Source organism: Sorex araneus, chromosome 1 (assembly GCF_027595985.1).
Source record: "Sorex araneus isolate mSorAra2 chromosome 1, mSorAra2.pri, whole genome shotgun sequence".
In the NCBI taxonomy this organism is placed as follows: domain Eukaryota; kingdom Metazoa; phylum Chordata; class Mammalia; order Eulipotyphla; family Soricidae; genus Sorex; species Sorex araneus.
In genome coordinates this window covers 368,956,647-368,979,323 of record NC_073302.1, presented here as the reverse complement: position 1 = coordinate 368,979,323, position 22,677 = coordinate 368,956,647, and the positions used below count along the sequence as shown (strand labels likewise).

The window sequence follows — 22,677 nt, the reverse complement described above, 5'->3', positions numbered from 1 at the left end:
TTCACAGTAAGTATTGGCCCTCACTAGCTGGAAGAAAATAAATTTTACACCACTCTTTCACATGCTTGCTTTTTAAGTGACTCAAGGATAATGGCATTTACTATTTTTCACATTTTTGCTCAAATATCACTTCCTTGCAGAAGCTTAGTCAAATTCTATTGTATTTGCTCTTCAAATCACCTCATGTTTAATAATTAAACATTCTTACAGATGAATAACATCTAGTTTTCTCACTTGAAAATGATCTAGAAGATCAAGGACTTTAAACAATTGGAACACTTCATGCTGTTCAGTGCATTCACAAAATAATATTTGAAAAAATGAAGGAATAAACTTATCAGCCTTTTAAGCAAAGATAATGCCTCTGCCTTGATAAGGTGCTAAGTATCTCAAATTGATGGTGGCTCAAACATAAAATCTGGCTTAGCCATTCACAGATTTTTGATCTGGTCTCTTTGACTAATCTCTTCTTATCCCTCCATTGTAGTCCACTGAGCCCAGAAGTGGTTCTCTTTATTTTGTATTTGGTACTCTGGCATCAAAAGATGCTCAATGTATGTGCATATCCAAAATAGAAAAATATCGCTCACTTGCTACCTTTTGTGATTAGCCCTGCCACAAATAAAAGTAAGAAAAAATGCTATGAGGGGTTACATTTTCTAGAGTGCAGGAAAAAATAAGGTAGCAAACTGTTATGCTGAGATATTTTAATCAAATATTCTAGGCTTTGAAAAAGGTGCCCCTTTTATTTATGTTTTTTGGTAAAGTGTCACTATATGAAGAGATGTTGTCAGTTAAGCCAATAGCAAACATGCTCAGGGGCAGGTTGGCAGAAGAACATTAGAAAGATTAACAGTCAAATAAATGGATAGTTTTTGAAACAAAATGAGAAAACACATCACAACAAAACAGGCAATTAGAGTCAACAGTCAATATTAACTTCTAATTCTATAGGACACCTTTCATGTTAAAGGCTCAAAGTGTTAATTAATTCCTCAACACCTCTGTCAATTAGCCAGCATCCTTGGGCTCATCAGGCATTTATAAAGCACAGATTGAACACTGTATCATCTTAATCCTTATTCTCAAAACAATACAGCTTCTCAGCCTCATTCTGTGTTTGACACCACCTATAACAGGGCAAAACCAAATGTTTACTAAACAAATTAAAGTGTCAAATGGCAAACCAACCTAATCGCTAGAAGGATGAGCATGTCTGTTGTTTGCAGGTGAGGAGGAAGAAGTCTCTCACCAGAGCTTCTCAAAGCTGTGCTGAGGCATGGTGGGGAGGGGGTGAGAATCTGGTGAAGACAGTATCTGATCCATCATGGTTGGGTGAGTATCATTCCTACCTGGCCCCTTGGCAATGCTGGTGATCACATATCCCCAGTCTCCCACCTCTACTTTCTTATAGAGAAGGATTTGCTCAGTTTGGATGGGGTATGAGGTGAGTGAGTAGGGAGTGAAGCCATTTGCTCAAATTCTGTATTACACTAGCAAACTAAGTTCATAAGAAAGCCGTCATCTTTCCGAAATAAGCTACTCTCTCTGAAGTGCTGGATCCAAACCCCACCCCCAATTCATCAAGATTTATTTTCAAATTCATTTCAACAATCTGTCTGCACCAAGGGAAACCATCAGTAGAGGTTTTATAACAAAGTTGGTCACTAACAGCACCAAGGCAAATACACGAAGTGAACTGCCTTTGCATTTCCACACTTACTCCCCAACTTGCTCACCAGGTCTACAACTGTAGCACTGTAGCACTGTTGTCCCCATTGTTCATCGATTTGCACCAGTAACATCTCTATTGTGAGACTTGTTGTTACTGTTTTTGGCATATCAAATATACCATGGGTAGCTTGCCAGGCACTGCCGTGCAGGCGAGATACTCTCGATAGCTTGCTGGGCTCTCCAAGGAGGATGGAGGAATCGAACCCGGGTCGGCTGCGTGCAAGGCAAACGCCCTACCTGCTGTGCTATCACACTAGTCTACAGCAATCTAGTTAAAATGCCTAAATCCCCAGGGTTTAGGTGAGAACAGTGGGGAAGAAATGGTGGGAAGAGAGCAATGTGGATACTGACAGCAGTTCTTACCCCCAGTGAATTTTCAGTCTTGCACTGAAGCCAGAAACTGTTCCAAGTACATGTCGCTCTACTGACAGACACAGAACTAGGTAGGAACATTGTGATATGAAGGTGATTGGGAACAAGGCCATAGTGTTTGCGATAATAATACATTAATTTGAACAATGTCTGGAGCTCAAAATTTGGTTTCTCTTGGCTCCACTTGTCTCCAGTGAGATTTTTAGTAATTAATTTGTGGGAGTGCAGACAGAACCCAACTATCAGATAAAAATAGGCTGGGGGTGTTTATGTACTTATTTGAAGTCTCAGAAACTAGTATGAGTTTTCTTTTTCTATCGTGCCATAGGCAAAGAAGACATATCAAAGTTTTGCCACTAGTTTTTCTTTTGTTAGACAAAAGAAATACCTGACCTCCATTTGCTACCAAATGGAAATGGTACACCAGGCAATCATGTCAACACTTTGTTATTTTTTTAAGTTTTTTGTTTTGTTTTGTTTTTTGGGTTTTTTTTGTTTTTTTCTTTTTTGCATTTTGGGTCACACCCAGTGATGCTCAGGGTTACTCCTGGTGGTGCTCGGGGGACCATATGGGATGGTGGAAATCAATCCCAGATCAGCCGCAAGCAAGACAAATGCCCTACCTGCTGTGCTATCCTTTCAGACCCTGTTTTTTTTTTTTTTTTAGTTTTTGTTTGCTTGCTTTTGGGGTTTAGGGTGACACAAAGTAATGCTCAGGTCTTACTCCTGGCGATGCCTGGGGAACTATCAATATCAGCAGTTTGTCTTAGAATCCAGAACATTAATTCACCCTCATTATTTTCATTAATTATCTTGGTTTGGGAGCCACAGCTGGCTGTGCTCAGGGCTTACTCCTAGGTCTGTGCTCAGAGATGACTTATGGTGGGATTTGGGAGATCACATGTAGTGTCAGAAAATGAACCTGGGCTGGTTGCATGTGAGGCAAGTGCCTTAACTCCTCCTGCTCTAACTCTCCAGCCCTGACTCTTATTTTTAAAAAATAAGAGGAGCTGGAGAGATAGTACAGTGGGTAATGCACTTGACTTGTAAGTGGCTGACCCAAGTTCAATCCCCAGCACCACATATGGTCCCCGAAAGCTCCTCCAAGAGTGATCCCTGAGAACAAAGCCAAGAGTGAACCTTGAGCATTGTTGGGTGTGCTCCTCTCTCCCCTAGAAAAAAAAAAAGAAAAAGAAAAAGAAAGAAGATCCTGACCTGGTCCGGGGGTGTATAAGATAGCAAAATGTATCCTGGCTTCTTTCTGTCCCACTATATTCTAAACAAGTTCTAACCTGGATAAAAGATTCTTTGGCTGTTGTCATTCTACTGTTGAGGGCACCCACTGAGCTTTTAATTTCATCTACCAAATCCTTTATAACATGATGGCTGTTTAGTACCTGTATTGCAAACGATAACACCCAAAAGGAGAGGGAGACTAAGAGGGAATGTGCCTGTCATAGAGGCAGGAGGTGGGAAAGGGTGGGGGTGGCAGGAGGGAAACTGGGAACATTGGTGGTGGAGAATGGGCACTGGTAGAGGGATGGGTTCTTGACCATTGTATGACTGAAACGTAATCACAAAAGTTTATAAGTCTGTAAAAATATAAATTCTTTTCCAGGAACCTGATTAATACACATCAAGTTCCCATATCTTTTTTTCAACTTGTAACCAAAGAAAACACATAAATAAAATTGAGAATAATGACAGATGTTACACATGACCTTAGGTGGTGGCTGAAAAAAATACTAAGTGTTTGCTCACATCAAAACCCCAAAGATTTTAGATATGTGTGAATACACACAGACACATACATACACACACACATACATGCACACACATATACACTGTTTTAATTTTAAAAGATGCATGTTATTTTTGGTGAAGGGGGAAGGTGGGTATGTTTATTTTATTTTATTTTATTTGAATCACTGAGAACTACTGTTACAAAGCTTTCATGTTTGAGTTCCAGTCATACAATGATCAAACACCCACCCCTCCACCAGTGTACATTTTCCACCACCAATGTCCCCAGTATCCCTCGCTCCAACCTCCCCTGCCCCCGTCGCACCCTCCCTCTGCCTCTATGGTAGACAATCATCGTCTTTCTCTCCACTTATGGGCATTATGATTTTCAGTACAGATAATGAAAGGCCATCATGTTTGGCCCTTTATCCATTTTCAGCACACAACTCAAAGGTGGGTATGTTTAAACTTCATACCATCACCTACTTCTTATAACGCTCTGCATGAATTAGTCCAACCATCACCACAGTCCCTCTTCCTGATTTCTGGTCTAGGAAGTAGGCCTAGGTTCTAAGCTAAGGTTTTTCAACCCCTGCACTGTGAATTCTTTATGAGAGGATGAGAATGATTGTAAAATTTTTCCCTTTTTTTTTTTTGCCACACCCAGAGGCGCCTGGCGGAAGTGGGTCTTTCCACTCAGGGGACCATTTGGTACTGGGGATAGCATAAGTTTCCAGCACACAAAGCACGTGTTCTCCAAGCTCTCTCCAGATCCTAAAGCTTTCTTCAAGGTGTTCACAAAACCATGCAGATAAGAGCATTTGTGTTAAAAAAAAAAAAGATGATGATGCTCATTGTAATTCTTCCATTGCTATGGGCCCATGAGCAGAATAAGAGTACAAACTCTCTGCCATTGAGGTGGGGTAGGGGTAGAGGGCAGGAAGGAAACTGGGGACCCTGGTGGTGGGAAATGTACACTGATGAAGGGACAGGTGTTAGTTATATGACAGGTTATATGACTGAAACCCAATCCTAAAAAACTTTGTAACTGTATCTCATGGTAATTTAATTTAATTAATTAATTTTTTAAAAAAGAATACAAACTCTTGCCAAGGTTCCTTATTAGAAGGAATCTGGCACATGGGACAGTCACTGGCATGGAAGGGACAAGAGGTCACAAATCATTAATAAGCTGGTGACTCTAACCAACCCATGATGACAGTTGGCCATGGCCAATCCAGGTCATGATGGCATTTTCTCCCTTCTATGGCAAGTAGGAAGGACAAGACTACTATACTAAGTTTCCAATAAACTATTATAGTAAACTTGTTGATTTTAGTTGAGTTAAGGAAAATGCCTTCACTTTGGGGACTCTTTTTTGTTGTCATTTATGCTTCCTGTTCTTTATGGTGGCCTAGCAATCTTATTCCTATTAGAAAAAAAAAAAGAACGTTAACAAATGAAAATTGTTTTCTTTTTCTCTTTTTAGAGTTTCTTTTGCTTTGTGTGATCCCACGTCCTTACTTAGCAAAATTCAAAGGTGAAAATGTGGATTTTTTTAAGTGTCCTATGGAAGATATGCTCCAACTGTGCGTCAGCCTAGAGTCAGCAGTATTTTATTTTTTTATTTTTTAAAAATTTTTATTTATTTATTTATTTTTAAAATTTTTTATTACTGAATAATCACTGTGATGTACAGTTACAAACTTAAGAACTTTTGTGTTTGCATTTTACTCATACAGTGATTGTTTACCCATCCCTCCACCAGTGCCCATTCATCTCCACCAATGATCCCAGTATCCCTCTCACCACCCCCACCCATCCCCGACCACCCCACCCTGCCTCTGTGGCAGGGCACTCCCCTTTGTTCTCTCTCCTTTTGGGTGTTGTAGTTTGCAATAGAGGTATTGAGTGGCCATCATGTTCGGTCTATAGTCTACTTTCAGCTCGCATCTTCCAACCTGAATGGTCCTTCCGATATCCTCTTCTGGATGTTCCCTTCTCTATCTGGGCTGCCTTTTCCCCTAGCATGTGAGGCCAGTTTCCAAGCTGTGGGGCAGACCTCCTAATCCTTATCTCTACAACTCTTGGGTGTGAGTCTCCCACTATGTTATTTTATATTCCACAGATGAGTGCAATCTTTCTATGTCTGTCCCTCTCTTTCTGACTCATTTGGCCAGCAGTATTTTAAAACTTAGTGTTAACCTGCTGTTCACTCTAACTCCTCCACAAGAGTTCACTCTCCATGGCAGAAAGAGACCATTCCCATGGCAATGGGCCTTGGCGCTGCCCCAAGGAGGGCAGGTCCCTCCTACCTTGAGAATGAGAATATTTCCTATGGATAGCTCTCAAGTCCTCAAGGAGCCGGGAGAAGGCTCCAGAAGAGAACTTGTATTTTCTAAGAGTCCCAGCCCAGTATAGTCCCAATAAAAATGTTGTAGAGTAACACTGCTCTGAAAGTGGGGCCTCTCTCAGACAGTCCACTTATGGCTGGGTAGTCCACGCCTTCACTTAAGCACCTGGCATTCATCTGTCCACCGTCCTGGGTTAAGCTCAAGGAGAAGTCTCCACTGGCTACCCACCCAAGGCTCCTGAACAAGAAAGCAGACCCCTCCGGAACTGATGGAGCTCATCTCTCTGCAATCGAGGTTACTATTTTAACACATTTTTTTATTTTTTTCTCCACAAGGAGAATTTTTGACAAAGGTGTTAGAAAACTGTGTTACCTGTAAAATCCCTTGAGGTTCACTCTGTCTTTTATCAGGTCAGCTGCCTGGACAACAATAATATTCCTCAATGCTCTTCCTGCACAGGAAGAATTCTCTCCATAAATCTAAATGGGAAAGATAGTCACTGTTAATTTAAAACAATAACGTGACCTTCTGTGAACTGTCAATAACATATTGTACATCAAAAATCATGATCAAATCCCTAGACTTAAAATACTTCTATTTTAGCCTACATAGTCACAGACTAAGTATATATTTTCTCTTTGCTCTTGGTCCACTGTCATTAAGCTATATTAACTATTCTCCAAATGACAAACTGCTTTCAGTGAAGTAATCTTTTTTCCATAGCTTTCAGGATCGAATATCCACCTTAAAAAAGATACTATTCCTACCAAGATATAGCATACTGGAATGTACACATATTTTGACTTTGCAATATTGATAATACATTCATGTAAAGGTCTTGAAAGATGGGAAAGATTTTTCCCCCTATCTAGTGAACATCTTGCACCATGACAATTTGATAAGAGACTGCTGTCTGCTTTGCTTTTAAGCTTCACTCAAAGGCAAAGTTCAGAGTTAATTCTAAGCATTCTGGTTTTATCTACTTGGCAATTTCATCTAGCAGATAAAAATTTCATTTAGCTTCTTTTTTTTAATCTTCTAATTCATCCACATGAGTCTTGAATCTAGGAAGATAAAAGAGGTATTTTCTTTAGACCTAGAGAAGTCCATGTCCTATTTTTGGTCCTACCTTCTTTCTCTGATGGGTTCTTCCACACTCAGTGCAATGCTGCTTCAAACAAAGGAAGCTAAATGAAAATGAACGCTCTTCATAAGCAAGACTAGTGAAAATTAAAATCTATTTGAGGTGCAGGCTCATCGCCACTTACTTGTTTCTAAGTGAATTATTTTTATACCTACAAATTATTTCTTATCTCTCACAGAACAGCTCCACAATATACTGAGCATGACCTGACAGAGAATACTTCCTCCCCATCCTTCCTCATCCCTCACCATTCTCTAATCTTCCCATTATTATCTCCTAAACCAACCTGAAGGGAAAGTGAATGGGTAGGAAATGACTATTTTTTTGCCTCTTGGGTCACACCCAGCAATACTCAGGGTTACTCCTGCCTCTGCACTCATGAATTACTCCTGGCGGTGCTTGGGGAACTATATGGGATGCCGGGGATTGAACCCACATGGGCCACATGCAAGGCAAACACCCTACCTACTGTATTATTGCTCCGGCCCCGGAAATGATTTATTTTTAACATGCTAAAATTATTTTTTAAAAAACTGGAAAAAGTCAGATGACAGAAGTACAGACTAGCTGACATGTACTAGTTCTAACATGGTACCAGTATTGATTAATTTTTTAAAAATTACATTTTTAAAAGTCAGGGATATAAAGTTAAGTTTAGAGTTAGACTTTAAAAAAAAAAAGCAGAGGTGGAGAGATAGATCAAAAGGCTGGAGCACTTGTATGGCTTGCTTGAAGCCCCAAATTTTGATCCACAGGTGCCATCAACTGTGGCCCTGCTGACTCCAGCACCTCAGGGCCTGAGTAGCTGGGCCAAGTTCACCAGGGGTGACTCCCACACCTCCTAGCACTGCTTTGAGGCCCCCAAATTGAATAAACAGCTATTTAGGCTCCATTTTAGTTGCAGGGCATACTGCAGAGAACAAGATCCTAAAGATCCAAACTCTCACAAAGCTTGGGCTCCTGCTATTCGGAAACATGCAACTCTCCTGAGCAATTCTTTGCTACAACACAAAACCTTCATCTTTTCTGACTAGTAGGCATACAGGCATAGTCTGCTATGAGATAATCATAAATAATCCCTTTGATGGCAATTCTTTGGTATACAATATCCACTACTTTTGAAATACAGGGTGTCCATCAATACAGCAAATTGGAAAATACATATATTATTTGGTATCTCTGCTGTACTGATAATGCATTCATGTAAAGGATGGGGAAGATGTAAGAGATGTAATATTTTCCCCACTATCTAGTGAACATCTTGAACCAGGACACAATTAACAGAACATCTCAGACACCTTCAGCGGTGTCATTCCCAGTGAAAGAGAAAAGTGCGATCCACAGCAAAGGCGATACCTCTAACTAGAGAATTTGACACCAGGACCAAGTTGTTTGTTTCAGAGAATGCAGCCAGACAGAGAAAAAAAATCATACCTGGGAAGGAGTATGCTCAAGGTATGGATTGGAAATTCTTCTTGACAGAGTCTATTTTAAAAGAAAGGAAGGAAAAAGAAAATTAAAATCAAACAGAAATCTTGGCACCACTATTGCACATGCTGTGTATGCATGACCCGTAGTTGTCCAAATCCCCAAATGAGTTTAACTCTCTAACATCCTTGTTCTTAGTGTCTGGTCAGTTTTTAGACACATGCGATATGATACTCCAACTCCAAAGAACCTATTCTGGAGAGTGCAACTGAGAATAAGACAAAGATGTTTCTGTACTTGTTGCTTTATTGGTTTTTTTTTTTTTTTGCCACACCCACGATGCTCTGAGCTCAGGAATTACTCCTGGTGGGGCTGAAGGACTATATGGGATACCAGGTATCAAATCTAGTTCAGCCGCATGAAAGGCAAGGATCCTAGCTGCTATGTGATCTCTCCACATGCTCTACTGTTAATATAATTCCTTTCTTCCTCTCTGTCCATGTCTGGTCACACTCAGCCTTTCCTCATGCCACACCTGAAGGGCCACTTCAACTTCAAAGCAATTGCTCTGCCCTTAAGTCTCATCCCTTCAAACCAGCCCACCAAAGAACAGAGACTAAATGAAGTCCTCAAATTGCTCCCTTATGGGTCTTATTCCTAATATGATCAAACAAACAAACAAAGACCCCCTCATAAATTATGTTTCCACATTAGGAATGGCGACTTAAAAAAAAAATCAACCTAAATCCCCTGTCTCCTCTTCAAGGCATTCCACCATGTTCCCAACTCATTCTGCCTCTAAATTAATTTTCAGTGTTCTGTTCCCATTTCCCAACATGGATTCTTTGTTTTAACAAGATCTATACCAGCAGGAGACTCTGCCACGGCCATCTTACCTCTGGTCACACCATTCTCTGGCTAGAAAGCCCATCTTCTCTAGCCCTGCCCAGAATCCGGCTGGACTCCAAGGTTCAGGTTGGTGCTCGCCCCTGACAGGAAAGCCACACCCCTCGCCCTGTCCAATAGCATCCCCCCCTCTTTGGCAGTTCCTGGGGAGTTGGCAATACTTAGCAAGCCTTCACCTCGATAAATCTCGAAGCTTCTTGAAAGAGAACCAGTGCTAAGCATTGCACTTCCCATCTACAGCATCTAGCACTCAGCCTTGTTTTTAAAAGTTATTTTTCTATTCATTTATTTCTAGATATTTATAGCTCCGTCAACTTATTATCTGTTGAATGGTTTGAACTGTAGGAGCTAATTTTCCCACCAAAGCATCCAGTCAGCAGTGCCATCACCCACAGATGCTTAAAGCACAATAGAAAACCATTATCATTTCCCATTGCAGTACAGGGGGAAAAAAAGTACAGAGAAACTAACATTTACTGAGCTTCCAACCTATGTTTAAAAGCTCTTTACCCTTCGACTCCAAAGCTTGCTGACTTTTGAGATACCATAATTTTTAGTCTGCCGCCTCCACGTCTTAGAATAATTTGCTAAATTTATGAAACATACGCTGCCAGTCATGCCTTTCCAGCATCTGCACCTTTTACCAAACTTTAAGGAGAGCCAGTCTGCTCATTCCCCTCGCAACATGGTTCCGATGCTACTTAGCTTTTCATTGAACTGAAATAAATGGATGGGCTCGTTATTTAAAAATGCCAGTTGGCATATGCTGCTAAAGATCTGCAACAGCTACAAAGAAAATTAAATTTATAGCATAGACCATTTGGAATGCCCATGAATTAAAACACCCACTCAGCCTTTCTGCTCTAGTTACACTCCCAAGGCACCTTTCCTAGGACTTCTGTTGTTCCTGTGCAGGTTCTGGATAAGCTTATTGGAATCACTCAGCTCTCCGAATCCCTGGATTTGGCCAACCTTCATTCAAAAATACGTACTATCGGGGCTGGAGCAATAGCACAGAGGCTAGGGCATTTGCCTTGCATGTGGCAGATCCGGGTTTGTATTCCAGCATCCCATATGGTCCCCTGAGCACCGCCAGGAGTAATTCCTTAGTGCAGAGCCAGGAGTAACCCCTGTGCATCGCCAGGTGTGACACAAAAACAAAAACAAAAACAAAATACATACCATGTAGGGCTGGAGCAATAGTACAGTGAGTAGGGAGCATGCCTTGCACATGGCTGACCCAAGTTCGATCCTTGGCAGTTTACCAGAAGTAATCCTTGAGTACAGATCCAGGAGTGAGCCCCGAGCTCCACAGGGTGTGCCCCTCCCTCTCCCCCCACCCCTCAATTCATACTATGGAGTCGAGTCTAGGTGATTGCATATGTACAGACAATTTCTGGCCATTTCCTAAACAATATATCATAATAACCATTTGCTTTACATAGCATTTACTTAATATTATATAAGTGACTATAGATGATTTTAAGAATTCTGCAGGAAGTGGGTGGGCTATAGGCAAATACTATCTTGGATTTTGGTATCTGCAGGGGTTGAGGAACCAATTTCTCCTGACGCTGAGGGCAGGAAGGCTGTGCTAATTTAAAATGTGCCGCACACCAGATTTCTAATTTAAAGATGAATCATAATGAATCATAAGTGATTCCACACACACACACACCTCCTTCCCCTAAACAAAGACTAAAAAATTATTCCTGCCAACCAGAACTGACAATCTTAACTTGTTAGCAGAAAAGCAAACACATCATGGGACATCACCAGAAAGAAAGCTTGGGGATAGAAACAAACTCTAAAGGTAGGAACACTTTCACAAAAGAAAGCCAAACACTTCCTTTCTCTCAGTGACCAACCTAAATCTGTGACCAACCTAAATCTAAATAAGTCTGGACACTAGTGTTACACTCACAATTCCACCTCACAGAAAAATCCCTCTGATGGCTTGTTTCAAAAGACCTGTAACGTAAGTAAATAAAGCCATGGGACTCTTCCTGCTGACTAGATAACAGCCTCAGATAAGAGACCAGAGTAAGGGAACAAGAACAGCCTTTTCCAGGACACAATACCCAGATCTGTAGTCAGAAAAGCTGGTGAAGCCTGCTCGGGCCTGGCCCCAGGGGAACTGTGTTTCATTAGCGCTCTACTTCAGCAGTTCTCAAACTCAGCTGAGCTGAGCGAAGCCTCGGAGTCTCTAAAACATACTGATTTACTCAAAGAACGACTGCAAGTCTACCTTTTTAAGATTGCTGTTTGTTATTTTTGGGTATTGATCAAAACCAGCAAATGTCAGAGACTGCAGGAGCAAAGAACTTGGGGAACCAGTCCATCTATCACCTCATTCTTAACAGTCACTGGGAAAAGATTAACTAATTTTATAAGGGAGGGGGGAGCATCCTGGGCCAGTTGACAAGAATCTGAGAAGCTCTGCTCAAAGCCAGCTCCATAACTGCTTGCCCAGCATCTACCTGGAAAAGCCTCCCAAGATCATACTTGAAAATGCAGCCTCTCCTTTCAATTCTACACCCAATGTGCAATAATTGCACAGCTGTTTTCATCCCACCTTTGAGTCTCTTGGGTTTATTCCTCCTTCCAGCACTCCAGGGTTTCATCTAATAGCTCCTGTGGCAACAAAATTGCACTCATTTCACATTTATGAAGCTTCATCTGAGCACCTTATAAGGCATGCGTGGAACATTCAGAAACATGGAAGACAGCACCCCACACTTAGAAATTCGTTTATCAGAAGACACGGAAGAGCTAAAGGATGTGTTAGATCCATGGATTCTTTTTTGATCCTGACTCCCTTTGAGCTCAGAACTTTCGGTGGCCATTCCAACAGATGCGGGCTCTGTCCTATATTGATTTTGGCTCTTGTAAATGTAATGCTGAGGTGAAACTTTACTTCCAGTTTCCTAGAGACACTTAAGCTAGATGCAATGATTCTTTCATGAAAGATAAATATATACCATAGGGGGACGACTTGTAATGACACAAATAAAATTAGAGTTTAATTCAGATTTATTTCTCCCCCTTTCCCTTTTAATGGATTGTGGAGGAGGAAAAATATGGGTCCCTAAGTGATTCCAGGCAAACTTCATATTCAAACATGCATGACAGAATTATAATCCTTTACATATTCACAAATGAACTTACAGGGCAGAGGGGGGAAGTAATGTCATAATTCAAAAAGATAATTGGCTATGAAGTATATATTATACTTATTTTAATCTCTGTTTAAGGTGGGTGTCTACTGAAGCTAATAGTCTATGAGGTTGGAATGCAACAAACAAGTAACTCACTCCAGAGACACTGAAAATATCTTTCCTGCACTGGGTAATGTATCTTAAAGGACATTTTTCATCAGCTCTAAAAGGACATGCCTTAATATTCTCATTAGATTGAATTAAAGTAGTAAGCTACTAAAGGGAGAGAGGAAAATGAAAGAAGAGAGACTGAACCCCATCTAATACCACAAAAGCATGACCTGTTCTATAAAAACCAGCAACTAAAGAACTCCCCAAAGTATGGTAACTTGAGAATACAGCTTATGACACAACTTTCTGTCTTCTTTAACCAGCTGTCCCTTTTTTCACCATAGGTGATCACCATCTCTTTTCTCATTATTGGTGATAAAGAAAAATATAAAGATGATTAAGTAGAAGAAGTACATTTGGATGTTTTTACAATCTTATCCAGAAAGCTTATGTTACTCGAGGATGGGTGTGTTAAGAGATCCTAGACTTAAACAATAAGGGCTGTGCTCTAGAACATTGTCCAACAAAGTTGTAAGACAATGGGTCTTATAAAATACATCCCAGGAAGCATATATCAAAGGTTGACTTGTTAAAAGGAAAAAATTCCAGCCATTTTGTTGGCTTGAGGATTTACAAGGTCATTACAAGTCAAATGTAATGTAAACTAGGGACAGGAGTAAATTGATAAAACAGAGGATGGGGTAGGCATCACCACCATAATCATCATCATCATCATCATCATCATCATCATCATCATCATCATCAACCTCTCTCACTCTGCAAGTCCTGGTGACAATTGAGGCGCACAGCTGTTTCCTATGGATGCCAAAAGATGAGTTCCCAATCATCAAAGTCACCACCACAAAGGTTATTTGTAATACTTTATTAGGGTAGCATGACCACACTAAGTTAATGATGTTTTCAAAATTATATCTTCCTACTGCTCTAAAAATGTAAAGGAAATGACAGGCAAGGTGAGGAGAAATGTTTCTTGAGCACCTTCTTTGTTGTAAGCACTTTCCCATGTTGGGAACTGCACCCACTGATTCTGAAGTTTACAGACAAGAGACCTGAGAATCAGAAATTGATAAAGGCTGGAGTGATAGTACAGTGGGTAATGTGCTTGCCTTGCACACGGACAGCCAGGGGTTTAACCCCCAGCATACCACAGGGTCCCCTGAGCACTGCCAGGAGTAATTACTGAGTGCAGAGCCAGGAGCATTGTGAAGAAAGAAAGAAAGAAAGAAAGAAAGAAAGAAAGAAAGAAAGAAAGAAAGAAAGAAAGAAAGAAAGAAAGAAAGAAAGAAAGAAAGAAAGAAAGAAAGAAAGAAAGAAAGAAAGAGAAAGAAAGGGAGAAAGAAGAAGAAGAAAGAAAGAAAGAAAGAAAGAAAGAAAGAAAGAAAGAAAGAAAGAAAGAAAGAAAGAAAGAAAGAAAGAAAGAAAGAAAGAAAGAGAAAGAAAGAAAGGGAGAAAGGAAGAAAGAGAGAAAGAAAGAAAGAAAGAAAGAAAGAAAGAAAGAAAGAAAGAAAGAAAGAAAGAAAGAAAGAAAGAAAGAAAGAAAGAAAGAAAGAGAGAAAGAAAGAAAGAGAGAAAGGAAGGAAGGAAGGAAGGAAGGAAGGAAGGAAGGAAGGAAGGAAGGAAGGAAGGAAGGAAGGAAGGAAGGAAGGAAGGAAGGAAGGAAGGAAGTTAGTTGAGGACCACAGATACAGCTTGCATGGGACCAGGTCACCATCCCATGCCAGCCTCCCTAGCAACTGCCTGGGGTGGCCCCACAACAACTGCAAATATATATATATATACATATATACATATACATACATACATACAAATTCCCAGAATTGGGAAGTCACAGATACAGTACTGAAACAAAGTTCTTTTTTCTTTTATTTGTTTTGTTAATGAATCACCGTGAGGTACAGTTACAAACTTATGAACTCTCATGTTTGCATTTGGTTTACATCCCTCCACCGGTGCCAATTCTCCCCCACCAATGTTTCCAGTATCCCTCCCATTACCCCCACCCCAATCCCCACCACCCCGACCTGCCTCTGTGGCAGGGCATTCCCTTTTGTTCTCTCTCCTGTTGGGTGTTGTAGTTTGCAACAGAGGTATTGAGTGGCCATCATGTTCAGTCTATAGTCTACTTTTGGTATGCAGCTTTCAACCTGAATGGGTCCTCTCAAAATTCTCTACTAGGTGTTCCCTTCTCTATCTCTGCTGCCTTTTCCCCCAGCATGTGAGGCCAATTTCCAAGTTTTGGGGCAGACCTCCTGGTTCCTATCTCTACTACTCCTGGGTGTTAGTGTCCCATTATGCTACTTTATATTCCACATATGAATACGATCTTTCTATGTCTGTCTCTTTCTTTCTGACTCATTTCATGATACTTTCCATGTTGATCCACTTATATGCAAATTTCATGACTTCGTCTTTTCTAATAGCTGCATAGTATTCCATATGAAACAAAGTTTTGATTAATCCAAACCCCACAACTCTAATAGGCTACAGGCTAAAAAATTGATTATCTCGTTTCTACCACATGCTAACATTTATACTAAACACTCTACATGTACATTTAATATTTTTAAACTATAAGATGGATACTCTTAGTAATCCTACTACACAGATGACAAAGCTAGTCTCAAAGGGTGGAGAACTTTACCTGAGTTTGTTGAAATTTTCCCAAGTCCATCCCTATCCTTAGTGATTTCCCCCTGCATGCATCTTAGAACACAGAATCTGATTGTTGAAGAGCATAGCCAACAAACACATCCCACTGAATTCAGAATCACAAGCAGAATCTGCTAGATACAGTGATTCTCAACCTTGGAGGTAAATTATATTTGAGAAACAAAGTGCGTGTGTGTGGGGGGGGGAATCAAACACTATGGCGAGATAGAGCACAGTGGAGAGGGTGTTTGCCTTGCACACAGCCAACCCAGGTTTGATTCCCGGTACCACATATGCACCACCAGGAGTGATCCTTGAGCACAGACGAGGAGTAAGCCCTGAGCACAGCCGGGTGTGTGACCCAAAAGTCAAATACATAAATGAATAAATCAAACAGGTGCTCAGGTCTCTTACCTAAGGAAGGTAGAAGAAGAATCTCTAGGAGCAGGAACAGGGCAGTTTCCTCAAAGCTCCGTGGGGCATCTCAGTGCACACCCAACTGGGAAGGATGTAGGCCCTGGGAGCCTCTGGTCAATCACAGGAGGCGTGGATGCTGCCTCCTCCACACGTCTGGCTGGGTTAAGAACCCCACAGAGATCTATAAAGGGCTGCACTTACAGCACCGGGATCCACTGTCTGGCAAAGTGGTAAATCCCACCTTGCACCTGCAAGGGGGGGAGGGAGGCGGGGCGCGCTAAGGGATGTGTTTCTCTAGACCCCACTTCAGAATCACCCCAAGCCAGACCCCCTCATGTCTCCAGTGCAGCATGGCACCCCCAAGCCTTTGCAAACAGCAGCCCCTTTCAGGGGCCTCCTGAGCCAACAACTGAAGTTTTTCTTCCCGTAAAAGGGCCCTCTCCTAGTAGAAACATCCCCACCAACCTCCCTCCTTGGATGCTTAAGTAGAAAGTGAAAGGAGATCTAGGAATACCAATGAATGTTTCACTACGGTGTCAGCTTAGGAAGATACAGCAGCAAGAACCAACGGCTTCTGGGGAGACAGCAGAAACGGAAACAGAAGCAGGCGGCGCTGGAACCCAGAAGAATTTACCAGCATAGCAAGATTGTTTAGGTGAAGCCAGTTTATTGAAAGGGAGCGTTGGCCAGGCAGATGGATGCAGGGGAGGCCTCCAGAGAGACATCCACCTTAGCACAGTCTTGAGGGGTCTTTTATTGTGTGTCTCTGGGCTACTTCGATGGGAAGTTTCTGCTTTCGGTCCATGAGTTAATGCTGGGCGGTGGATGAGCTGGACACTGTAGCCAATTCTAAGAACTGAATAGTAGAGCCTCTCAGGCATGTTTGGGACATAAGCAGGAAAGGTCTCAGCCTCTCAGACCTTTGAAATGGGGACGTAAGGTAGGTTTTGTTTATCTGTGTCTGTTTTTAAGCCCCAGTGCTGCTCAAGGCTCTTTCCTCAGGGCTTACTCCTGGCAGTACTGGGGGGTCTGCAAGTAGAGGAGGGAACCAAGGCAAGCCTGCAGGTTGTTCTGACCCACGGCAATCTTTTACTTTCCTTTTTTAAAAATTATGTTTCTTTTTTCCCTTTTACTCTTTTTTCTTCATTTTTTCATTTTTTCTTTTTTCCTCTTTTTTACTTTTTCTTTTTTCTTCTTTTTTTCAGATAGGTAATGTGCCACATGCGAAACAAGACTTAGGGGAGGCACATGTCACACAGTGGTGTGAACACCCAAACATCATGCTCACGAACCGGAAAAGGATCCCCAAAGCAATCTTTTAAAGGGACTTTTGCCAGATTATTTCAGAAACCATCCACAAAGCACCATCATTTTGATTGTACTTTTTTCTTGGGAAAACATCTTTCTTGTTGTGGTGTGTAAACACAAGAGAATAAGTCTGCTTGTTATATAGGTCACCCAGGAGGGGCTTCCTGACAAGCACAGGAAGGCCTTTGCACAGTTAGGAATGAAGCAACTGAAGATTCTAAAACAACAGCTAAGTGAGCAATCTGGTTTCCTCCATCTGTCACTTTAATTCCCTACTTATAACTACATCAACCCACCCAGTTACATCTGGACTCCAAGATCAGCCCTTTCCAGAGCAGCCAATATGGAAAGCTGCCGCTGGTCAAATCTGGGATGATCTGAGCAGCAAAAGAATTCAAATATTGCATTGTAACCCATAGGAAAACTATCCCTGAGTCTCTGTAGCAGGGCATTCCCTTTTGTTCTCTCTTTCCTTTGGGGTGTTGTAGTTTGCAACAGAGGCATTGAGTCAGAGGCATGGTGGGGTGGGGGCGATGGGGTGGGACTGGTGGGAGGGATACTGGGATCACTGGTGGTGAAGAATGGGCACTGGTGGAAGGATGGGTGCTCAAACACTGTATGACTGAAACTCAAGCATGAAAGTTTGTAAGTCTGTAACTGTACCTCACGGTGATTCACTAATAATAATAAAAAAAATCTGAGTCCATAGGATATAAGTAATTGAATAAACAGTAGTGGGAGGTGGGAGGCAGATAGTTCTTCCTGATAGAATTATTCTCATTACTAAATATCATTTTTTAAAAAAAGAAGATTTAAAAAATCACCACCAGGCAAACAACACACTAATAAATGCCTCAGGCAGCAAGACAAGAGGATGATGAAGGTGAAGGTATTTACCCAGGGTTAAAGTGGTTCCCTATGCAGCTGTTAGGAGAAATGAAGTCATGAAACTTGCTTATAAATGGATGGACATGGAGAGTATCATGCAGAGTGAAATGATCCAGAAGGGGAGAGACAGATGTAGAATGACTACACTCACATAGGGGATATTTTAAAAAATAGTATGAGACTAATATCCAAAGTCAGGAAAAGCAGGGGGTAGGAGGACTGGTCAATGGTGGGAAGCTTGCCACAAGTGTGTGGGGGGCAAAGAGCAGTTAGAATAGAGAAGGGACCAGTATGACAATAAATAGTTAGAAATGATCACTCTGGACAAGAACTGAGGGTTGAATGTAGGTAAACTTCTGATAACCTTTCACTATTTGTATTGAAAACCATAATGCAAAGAGGAGAGGAGAGGAGAGGAGAGGAGAGGAGAGGAGAGGAGAGGAGAGGAGAGGAGAGGAGAGGAGAGGAGAGGAGAGGAGAGGAGAGGAGAGGAGAGGAGAGGAGAGGAGAGGAGAGGAGAGGAGAGGAGAGGAGAGGAGAGGAGAGGAGCCTACCATAGAAACAGGTGAGAGTGGGAAGGCTGGAGGGAAACTGAGGACATTGGTGGTGTGAAATTGGTGGTGGACAGACAAGTGTTGGGACATTGTATGACTGAAACCTAATCATGAACAACTTTGTAACTGAGCTTCAATTTTTTTTTTTAAAAAAAGCAATACCCTGCAAGACCAGAGTAAACCAAAGGGAAAGTGGTCATTTTTCAGCAGAGAGTTAGAAGACCTTGACTGAGTGAGACAGATGGTCACCTAGCAGGGCCATGGAGAGTGTTCAAAGGTTTAGAATACGCTTTGCAGGCACAAATGAAATAAATGGACAAGGCAATGGAGGATTATGACTAGAATAAGGGACCTTAGCAGGACAACGGACAGGGGAAATCCATGGGGCTGTATGGACCACGGTGCCACCACAGGGCAGTGGAGAGATGATAAGAGAACTCTCCTGTGTGCTACTGATATAATTTCTCAGCCTCAACATTTATTTCCAAAAAGAAACATTTCTAAGTAATGGCCCCCTTCTGCCCCATTAATAATATCACATTCAAACACTGTACAATGTAAATTGTATGACTAAAAACTGTACTGCGTCACGAAGCACATCACCTGTCTCAGGCCACATGAGATGGTGTATGCGTGCCCACTTGAGTCCCATATCAGGGTCTCTCAATGTGGGGGAGACTCCTGTAGAGGAAAGTTGGAGTCATTCAGAGAACAGGAGTAGCTTTGGGTACAATTAAGATAGGTTTTCTATTTGCTTAAAGGTCATAGATTTGGGGTTGGAGTGATAGTATGGTGGATAAGGCACTTGCCTTGCATGCACCCTACCCAGGTTCAATCTCCAGCACGACATATGGTGATTCCTGACTGCAGAACCAGGAGTAAACCCTGAGCACCACCATCAGGTATGTTCCCCTCATCCCCCGCAAAACAAAAACAAACAAACAAAAAGGTAGTAGATTCCAGGGAATATTGCATAACTGCTTCTGCCAAAGGGAATAGGCCAACTGAGTTTTGGAAACTCTCCTTCAGCCCCTCACACCAACCAAATCACCCTCAAAACTAGAATTTCTCAATTGGAAACCACATGGTCCCCTGTGGGGTGCCAGGATACTCCAAAAAAAATCATATGTGGAAAAAATCACAAAATAGAGGGGGGGGAGCAGAATGAGAGCCACGGGAAGAAAACAAGATGGAGGTTGAAATGGGAGCCAGGGTTGAAAAGGGCTAAGAAGCACAGAAATAGAAAATTGCCACCATATTCGCAGCTGGACCCCACTGCTCAGATGAGCTTCATCCAGAAATTAGTTTGCTAAAAAACTCAGGGATGCGGGTTTTGTAACTGAAATTGCCAGCTTTCACAGGGTGGGGAATGGACTACCTCCTCCCATCTTCCTGGAAGCCCAGTAATCACACTCATGATCTACCTCCAGTGCCATGGAAACTCTTTCACTGGCCATGATCCAGAGACTCAGAGATAAATCTCGAAAGGGATCAAGAAATGGCAGAATTTCTTTTGGGTCCTGCACAAGGCTGTGTTGTTGCAAGGCAACCCAGTAGGGAACAAATGAGCCCCTGCACCCGCCCAAACAGAGCCCCAGCAGCCAAAACCCTCATACTTCATAATTGCCATCATGCTCCCCACTATTCAGACGAGCCTCATCCAGAAATTAATTTGTTGAAAAACTCAGTTATGCGGATTTTGTGACTGAAAACTCCAGCTTTCACGAGGTTGAGAAAGAAATGTGCCACCTCCCCCCATCTCTTCATACTTCCAGAAGCCCAGGAGTCATGCACACACCCCAAAGCTGACAGTCAGTTAATAATTTAACTCCAACTTCATCATTCCATTAAAAACCCTGGGGCGTGCAGATGCAATTTCAGATGCAAGACATCTCAAACTCTATGACATTGATAGACCAGGAGCAGCACACCAGATTGAATGGGATGTAATGTAGAAGGCAACCAATCTCAATTAACAAAATACAAACACAGAAGGCTCAACTTATAACCACATCTTAGTAATCTCTTATACAAGGGCTTAATGGCTCCATGGTGAGATACAGCAATCTTCACTAACTTTCTTCTAAGGAAACTTTTTCTTGTTTTTTTTCTTTTTGGGTCACACCCGGTGATGCACAGGGATTACTCCTGTGCATAAGGAACTACTCCTAGCACAGCTTGGGGGACCATATGGGATGTTAGGAATCGAACCTGGGGTGGCCACGTGCAAGGCAAATGCCTACATGCTGTGTTATCGCTTCAGTCCCCAAGGAAACATATTTTGATCATTCCTTTAGCAAATTATCACAAGCAATGTAAAATAAATTATCAAGGACCACTTATGGGGGCAGGCTCAAGGAGTAGTTGGGAAAATTGGAAATAATGGTGGTGGGAAGGTGCAATGGTGGTGAGACTTGTGTTGGAATATTGAACATCTGTAGTTAATCTAATGACTTAATAAAGTTATTAAAAAAGAAAAAACAGCTTTCCTGCGGCTCCACAAGCTCGACCCCGGAGGCAACTGAACTACTTTGGACACGAGCAGCTCCCCAAAAATGCCTCCAGACTGTGATGGGAGCCACTGGCCCATGCGCCGCCAGCGGGGCAGGGTTTTTTCTTTCTCAACTCTACCTTATTGAGCACAGCGAGGAGATAGCCAGTTTTTAGAACACAGAATTCAGGTACCCGCGGACCACCTGGGAGATCCCAGGGGGCAGGATTGCTGGACCCGTCCTTTGCCGATATTTAAGCACAGCGCCATGTGGATACGGTCCTTTCTGTGGCTCCAGGAGCTCGACCCCGGAGGCAACTGAACTACTTTGGACACGAGCAGCTCCCCAAAAATGCCTCCAGACTGTGATAGGAGCCACTGGCCCATGTGCCGCCAGTAGGGCAGTGTTTTTCTCTCCAGGCTTCTCCATCACATGAGCACCACAAGAGGGAAGTAAAAGCTTGCAGTGATGCAATTACTGGCAGAATTTTCCCTGGAAAAATACAAAACTGCATGGCCTAATATCTTTTAATTGTCAGCAAGATGAAATGGTTCCTTTTTAGCAGGTCTGACTGTGGGGGGAAACTCCAAACAATAATACTGAGTTTTTTGTTGAGGTCTATTAAACAGGCATGAATTTAGAGGTGCGGGAATGGAATGGGGGGGGAAATTAACATCGGGACGCTTGGGCAGTCTCGAACCAATACCAGCGCATGCTCCACCGAGATTCAACCTGGGTGGCCACACTTTTGTGCGGCCGTGTTGCTGCTGATCAACCAGAATCTGGAGCCCAACTAGACTACTTTTGGTTCCAGAAACTGCTCGCAGTCATGTCTCTAGACTGTGAACTAAGCCATAGCCCCACGCTGGCCGAGGACGGGAAATAACCTTTTTTTCTCGTTGGGCGGCATGGTGTCAGCCATAATATGAGGACTATTTATTAAGCAGGCATGAAGTTGGTGGCGTGGGAAGGAGGGGAAAAAAATTCTATGTACTTGAAACAGCGGGACTACATATCTCTCCAGTCTCAGCAATGGAAAACTAATTATAAAATGCTTCATTGGCAGTAGGGCTGTGTTTCTTGGGGGGAAACTCCAACAATAGTGAATTTTGTGTTGAAATATGGAATGTAATCAAGGTAAAGAAAAAATGAAGTGAAATTTATTAATTAAGCAGGCGGGGATGGGGGTGGGGGGTTGGGAGGTATACTGGGGTTTTTGGTGGTGGAATATGGGCACTGGTGAAGGGATGGGTGTTTGAGTATTGTATAACTGAGACATAAGCCTGAGAACTTTGTAACTTTCCACATGGTGATTCAATAAAATAAATTTAAAAAAAAACAGAAACACCGCAAAACCATGTCCAATATATATCACCTTGTTCTAAAAGGTTTTTTTTT

The 22,677-nt window shown here is 42.1% G+C and overlaps 1 protein-coding gene and 1 non-coding gene across 2 annotated transcripts in view; both read right to left on the bottom strand.

Annotated features, from left to right (window-relative positions):
- RAPGEF5 (Rap guanine nucleotide exchange factor 5) overlaps positions 1-22,677 on the bottom strand; it is a 259,477-nt gene that overhangs the window by 199,580 nt on the left and 37,220 nt on the right. Inside the window, exons 2-3 of the mRNA XM_055124161.1 lie at positions 8,782-8,832; positions 6,576-6,682 (exon numbers count right to left, since the gene is read on the bottom strand). Coding sequence (XP_054980136.1) covers positions 6,576-6,682; positions 8,782-8,832 — 158 coding nt within the window. The remainder of the gene's footprint in view (positions 1-6,575; positions 6,683-8,781; positions 8,833-22,677) is intronic.
- LOC129401030 (small nucleolar RNA U13) lies at positions 17,237-17,340 on the bottom strand. The gene has a single exon (XR_008628056.1). It is a non-coding gene; the product is annotated as a small nucleolar RNA U13 (small nucleolar RNA).